General features: G+C 39.0%; 1 protein-coding gene across 7 annotated transcripts in view; it reads right to left on the reverse strand.

Moving 5' to 3' along the window:
• The window catches only part of LOC122793310 (protein RUFY3-like), a 1,534,975-nt gene extending 1,532,711 nt beyond the window's left edge, over positions 1-2,264 (reverse strand). For 5 of the 7 annotated variants that reach the window (XM_044061194.1, XR_006363465.1, XR_006363464.1 and 2 more), the window contains exon 1: positions 1,651-2,264. In XM_044061194.1, the coding sequence (XP_043917129.1) occupies positions 1,651-1,828 (178 nt within the window). In that variant the 5' untranslated portion in view covers positions 1,829-2,264. The remainder of the gene's footprint in view (positions 1-1,650) is intronic. The other 2 variants (XM_044061195.1, XM_044061197.1) reach the window with 2 other exon arrangements.
• Positions 2,265-7,042: the final 4,778 nt, after the last annotated feature.

The following is a 7,042-nucleotide window of genomic DNA, read 5'->3' on the forward strand; positions in this document are numbered from 1 at the left end:
GGGATAGGGCCTTGAGATAGTCTGCATAGGATATGTTACTTATGCCCTGCATTCATTTAGTGAGTCTTCGCACCAAAGGCAATGAATATTTCACCTATTCTGATGACAGGCACTAGATAAAACATGCAGCTGGTACAGCATTTTACATTGTACATATGATATCAAACGTTTATCTACACTTTTGACAGACTATCGACAGTTTTCCCATTCACCTCAATGCCTAAAAAGTTAACTTTACACAATGAAACATTAAATGCATGCACACATTATTCCCCCCCAAAAAACAATACTGCCAATTAAAATCAATTGTCAGTGGTACAACAGATAGCCCACTTGCCTTTGGTGCAGAAGGCTGCGGGTTCAATTCTCCCATCTGGTAGATTAATTGCTGTCAGTGGGGTGCTGCATTCCTGAGTGTGCTGTATTTTAGATGAGATGTTAAACCTAGACCCCATCTGTTTGAGTTGGTGATAGCTCAGGTGGAAAAGATCCCATAGTACCTATCAAAAAGAGTATGGTAAATTCCCCAATGCCCTGGACAGATTTCCCCTAGTAGTATAAATACCACTATGGGTCTCCCCTGAAGAGAGGCTACTGGCCTAGTGGGACTAACCCGGTAAACAAAGGATAAATAAATAACTCAAAATCTTAGAAATTAAATTCATTCATATGTTAATGAAACATGTTGAAAGAATAAAATAATAAGGCAGATCTCTGAATGCAACTAGCCAACTGTAAAAACAACAAAAAATCCAGCTAAACAGATATTTATGCTAAATAAAAACTAATACATTCTAACATAGCTCTCACTACTCTACTAAAATAGCTGTCACTACATATAAAAAAGATTAAAAAATTACCTCAGATATAATACAAAACTACACAACAAGGCAATCCATTAACAAAAAAAACAAGACCTACCAAAAAAGCCTTGTGCTTTAGCAATGTAAGCACTTAACATATTTTATGGAAAGCAATGGATCAAATATTTTTAAAAAATTAGAATGCGTGTGACATGAAATATCTTCTGAAGGATTAAGGAACTTGGTTTATGTATTGCATTCACCCATCATCATGAAAGTATTTCCCTGTGTTTGCAATACAACATATTTCATGTATTACACAACAGACCCCCACCTTTTCTCTCTTTCTTTCCCTCCCTCTCTATATATCTACACACACATTTTTTTGTGTGTGTGTTTTTGTGTTCTGTATATGTAATGTTCACACATATGCATATTTCTGTGTGTTACATACAACACACATATTATTTAATTTATTCATTAATGTACTGATGAATTAGAATGAATTGTGTGCTGCACTAGCACAATTAGTACCATTGCATTCACTTTTAAGGAGGCATGGCTATCCTACATTGCACATCCCCAAATTTATACATGACAGTTAGCACAACAGTTGAGATACCCCATACATGTTTTGCACTGCTGCTCTCACCCACCTGTGTCATGCCTCACGGAAAATGAAACACCTTGGTTTGTTTCAGGGCTTTCACTTTTTAGAATCACACAGTCACTGCCTCAAAGTGCAATTTTCTTTATTTGTGAAATATCTTCTGCAATTCTGTCATTGTATTTTGAATAACATTAATTCAATCAACAAAAAAACTAAAATTGGATAAGCTACATTTACCTTCATGGCTGGATTCTGGATCAGGTGTTACAGGAATATCATTGACTTCACGAAGACACAGCCACTCCTTGTCAACAGCAACACTTAAGTTACAGAGGTAGAGAGTCTCTTCAGTAACCTGAGGGCTTTTTTCCTTAGTGGGGGCCGAGTTGTCACTTTCAGGCGGCAGGTCAGACATGATGACTCAGCTAGCACAGGGACAAATCAAAGGATGACTCTGTACAAGGCCAGGGAATATGGATAGTATCCACGCTTGTGTAGACAGTCAGGGGAAAGGAGACAAAATCCACTCCTACAGATCAGCTGCAGCAAATGACAGGAGATAGATCAGTTTGCAGTAAATCCTCAGCAAAGCAGATTGCTTTTGCCTTTCTGTTTGTTTTTCTTTCCCACTCCCTTCCCTCTAAGATGGGGAATTAAAGTCTCATAAATGTCTGTATTAAAATTAAAGCACACACACTTTCTTATACCACAGCATCTCTTCAGAAAGAGCAGCTTGCAGTGCAGTACCAAGGCCTGTAAAAGAAAAACCCAAAGAAGTAAAATTCAGACCAGCTGCATCTTCACCTGTCTCCTTACTCTAGACCCTGGACCACAGATTAATAAAAGGATTGGCTCTGTGCTCTGGGCTGGGCGTAGACCAAAATGGCTGACTAATGAGCAGGACTGAACTGTTGTCACATGACTTACTGATCAGAGAAACAGCTATTCCCTGGGTGCTTTAAACGGATGCTTTTGATGAAGCTGGGAAGGCAGCTTGCTTGTCTTTTTTCCCCTCTAGTCTTTCTCTGTCACACACAATACACACAGGTGCACACATATGAACACAAAGGCACTTCAACAGATACATGAATCACTTTGCATTATTATTAAATGCCACCAGTGCATTAGTGTCTCTCTCTCTCACACATGAACACGCACACACACACACACACACACACACACACACACACACACACACACACACACAAAATGAGCACACTATACTGAAAATCCATTAAACTGCTAAAGCAGACATTCTGTGCAAGCTGCATTCACAGTTCTCAGTTCCCTTTTACAAAAGGAAATTAAGAAAAAAAGGAACTGAGTTATAATCAGAGGCTGTAAAACTGCAGGCCTTTAAAATGTCATTGCTTCACCTTCCTCTTTTAGCAGGCTTTACAACATAAAATTTAGTTCATTATGACAAAGGCTAATGAAAAATACAAAGTTAAATGTCAAGATAAGATTCTGGTAGCTAAAAGGCTACAGTGTCTCAGTCATTTCAAAGTATTCAGAAAACTGTGACATCAAAGCAGTTTGGAAATTAAAATGACAATGTTTGAGAACTACTTTAAGTAGACCTTTTCATTCAGTATACATGCTTGTCGGATGTGTTAGCAACTGTGCAGGTTTACAGCACTAATTGAATTAATATTTTATTAAATCAATCTATTCTGTGTCTTTTATACAAACTGACTCTGTTTTTAAATTGTTAGGTTGAAAGTCAGGAAATGAAAAATTTAGACAACTTCCCTTCAGTACTTCACTTACCACAAAATTCATGTTGTCTTCATTGCCTGCTATTACATTGTAATTCATATGTATTATATTTATGGAAGGAAAAAATAAACCTTTCTAGTCTGCTCTTTAAGTACTTTTACCATTCTGCTTCCACTCACCCTATCTCCAGTCATTAAATATCCACTTGTTTATGTCTCTTCTTTTTCCACCACCTTAGCCATTCTATGGGTCACTCCGTGGGTCCTCATTTTTTAAATAAAGGAGTACTTTTCAGAGAGTTGTTAGTCCCCACAACTTGCTGCCAGTGCCCTGTTTCTTTTTGCCCTTCTCGTTTAGGCTAACCTCTTTACATCTCCTTAAAATGTTCTTTTACAACTGTATCATGTTTCCCCATTTCTAGGGAGAAGTTCTGCAGGTCATCCAGCCCATGTTCATATACCTTCCCCAGCTTTTCACATTCCATTCTATTCACTTTGCTCAGGACTTGTCCCAGCAGCTTGAGTTTTTACCTTGAACAGCCACCAGAACTACACACAGTACTCAAGGTACAGAATGTCAATGGCTCTATATATTTAAAGCATTATGACTTTGTTTCTGGAGTCTATCCCTTGAAGATACATCCCACCATTCTGTTTAATGCTGCTAGTTCTTTCTCATTCTGCTCCTGATGGTTCAACACAAAAGTAACACTTCAACATCCTTTTCCTGCTCTTTAACTAAAAGTTACAATTCACACCAGAGTTTCAGGGGCCCTACAGCAGTACTTTGCGTTACAATTCTACTGAATCTCAACTATCACCTTTCTTCCCCTGTTGTCAACATTTCCTAATTCCTCCTTCATCTATCCTCTACTGCTACACCTTTGTGTCTCCAGTGAAGAGTTTAATCTTGCTTTCTTTTCCCTCAGATATGTCTACATCAAACAAACTTAAATAGTACTGTTTGCAGGGCAACCCCTGTTATACCCCCACATGTAAATTCTTTATTGCAGAACTTGTTCCCACTCACGACAGCATTTGAGTCTTTTTTTTTCACTGTGCAGTAGCCAGGTCCTGCAGTCTTGGTTCTGTCATCAATCCCCCAGTCTTTCTAGCAACCATTTGTACGGATCCAGGCCAAAGATGTTGGTAAAGTTCAGGTAGACCACTTCTAGAAGTAAATACCCATCAAGCTTACCTGTAGCTGAGTCATAAAACTGGATCAGGATGGACTAACAGCTGCTTCTGACTACAAAGCAAATTTGGTTGTTATGGGGATTAATGTTCCCTAGGATTCATTGACTTCTTCACTACTACTGCTATTAGACTAGCAGGATTGTGTTTCCTTGGATTTACCTGCACCATCCCCCCTTGAGCTACCATACCATATCTACTGACCTTGAGTTCTCAGGCATACCTCTCAACTGTCCAGATTTTCGCAGAAGGTCCAGATTTTTGACTCATATTTTTGGTACGTTTTTCATAAAGTTGTTGTTTTCTAGCAAATTAGTGGCAAATCATTAAAGACTAAAGTTAGAAAATAATGAGAGACATTTGAGTTTCAGACTTCATATCCTTCAGAAAATTTGTGCTAATGCAAAACCTGTTATTCTATCAACTTTCTAAGTTTGTAAGAGCAATATTTAAAAATTGTCCCAACTTTTGGACCTTAGTCCCACTTTTATTTATGACTTTGTCCAGATTTCTTGCTCTCAGAGGTTGAGAGGTATGTTCTCAGGTATATCTACAATGAACAGGGATTGTATGAAGGTTTCCAGTTGGTGATCTGCTAGCACAGTGGTCAGATTTCTCTGCTCCCTGAGATGAAGCACATCACAGATTTTTGGTGTTTTTTTCCTTCCTATGAGCAGCGAGTTACCTCACAAACTCTTATCTTTCTATACTGCCATCACTCTACTGCTTTCCTCACTCTTCTGTATCTTTCTCCCTGCTGGACCCCCCCCCCCCCACATCCCTATGTAAAGACTGAAGCAATAGTATTAATTTAGTAACTTTGCTTTTTGCGTTGTTATTCTTTTCTGTCTTTGTTTAGTCTGACTAGGTCTGTCTTCTGCTTCTTCCTTTCAGCTATATAACTTAAAAAAGTAATTCCTTCCCAGCTTTTTGATCCCTTCTGCCATCTCTTGTTTAACTTGCACTTTTGCTGCCTTTACCTCCTTTCTTCACCTTCTACTTATCTCCTCATATTGCAAAACCTTCCCACTTCCCCCCTGCTTTCCAACTCTGATTTGACATCTGTGTAGCCCAGATTTCTAGCTTCACATTTATATGTAGCCATGTTGGTGGTCATCGTTTTGCCACTTCCTTAAACCCTTGCCCATAGCCTCCAGTACTCCATTCATGACTCATACCTCTCAAATGTTCAGATTTTCTCGGATGGCCCATATTTTTGCGTCATGTTTTTAGTCTCATTAATGAAATATGTGTTTTTTTGGCAAATCATTGAGGATTGAAGTCAGCAAATAATGACATTTGAGTTTCAGACTCAATATCCCTTGGAAAACCTGTTCTAATAATTTTCTGAGATTACAAGCACAATATTTAAAATTTTGGGGCTTAGTCTCTCCCCCATTATCTTTAGCTTTGTCCTGATTTCTCTTGCTTAGAGGTCGAGAGGTATGACCCACTCCCATAGTATGTTCATATCTTATACTCACCTCTCCTCATTCAGCATAATCCCATATCATTTTTGGCTTTTTGTCCTTACAATTCTTTCACTCTAGACTCCACAGTGGCATGATCATTTTTGTCCAACAAGGCCATCACCTAGACATCCATGACCCCCTCTGCACTGGCTAAAATCATATCCAGAATTCCATCCTTTCTGGTACAGACTTATACCTGGTTGGATTACCTCCACATGACCCAAGACTCCAAGTCACTTCCTACTTCCTCTTTACCCTGGAGCATGTAACCTCCCATTCAGATCCCAAAACATCTGTCTTCTTGCTATCCCATTCTATTATTTTTTCTTCCTGTCTCTCTTTCTTCTTCATTGAGGTGAATGACAATTAGAGGTGCATCATGGATTTTTGGAGTTGTGCAATAACTAAGTCTACCTCACTCCCAGCCCTGGCCACTATATGTTAGTAGAAAGAATATTTTTTCAGTAATGCAAAAGAAAGGGGAAAAACTCCTGAAATGTCAGGCTTAAGCAAATACTCATTTAGCAAACCGGGCATTCTGAAAAAAGTATATAATAAAATATATAACCACAAACCATGGTAAATGAAAAAGCTTTATAATTTAAATTCTTACACATCTCAATGCAAGAAATAAATAAAAGGTGCACACAATGTAGTACTCCATTAATGCCTGGCTATGCCCTTGTTGAAGAAGACAGACTGCACTGATCCAGTAAAATAAACTCTTGTCTGCCTTAACCTCCAGGATACTTAGTCATAGGTCCTGACCTTGACCAGTCTGTTGCCCCATTGATGGTTAGGTGTCCCTCCCCCTCTCTGAACCTACATTTAATATCTTCTTTAGGCACAGTGCTAGTCCACCTCCACCCCCAAAATAATTTCCTGTCATTTCTGAACAACCTCTTCACAGGATTATTATGAGCACCCCCTCTAGCTGTACAAGCTATGTTTGAAGGATGACAGGGAATCACATTGCTTGACATGGAGGGCGAGTATGTTCCAGAGCAAGGGGCGAAACTAGGTGATGAACCTCTCTGTCCATCTTAGTTTTATTTCATCAAACCCCCTTTTCGACATGCCATCATGGTGTCCTGTCAGCTGTTCCATTTCTGTTCAATGCCACTCTTCTACCTTCTTTCACACTCACACCTGACTGTTGCAGGTCTTCTCTCATACAGTCCATCCACTTCTTTGTTGGATGCCAGTGTTTCTTTTTGCCTTTTACCTGTCTGTTCCAAATTTTCT

Source organism: Protopterus annectens, chromosome 2.part0 (assembly GCF_019279795.1).
Source record: "Protopterus annectens isolate FY-2018-M chromosome 2.part0, PAN1.0, whole genome shotgun sequence".
NCBI classification, from domain to species: Eukaryota; Metazoa; Chordata; order Ceratodontiformes; family Protopteridae; genus Protopterus; species Protopterus annectens.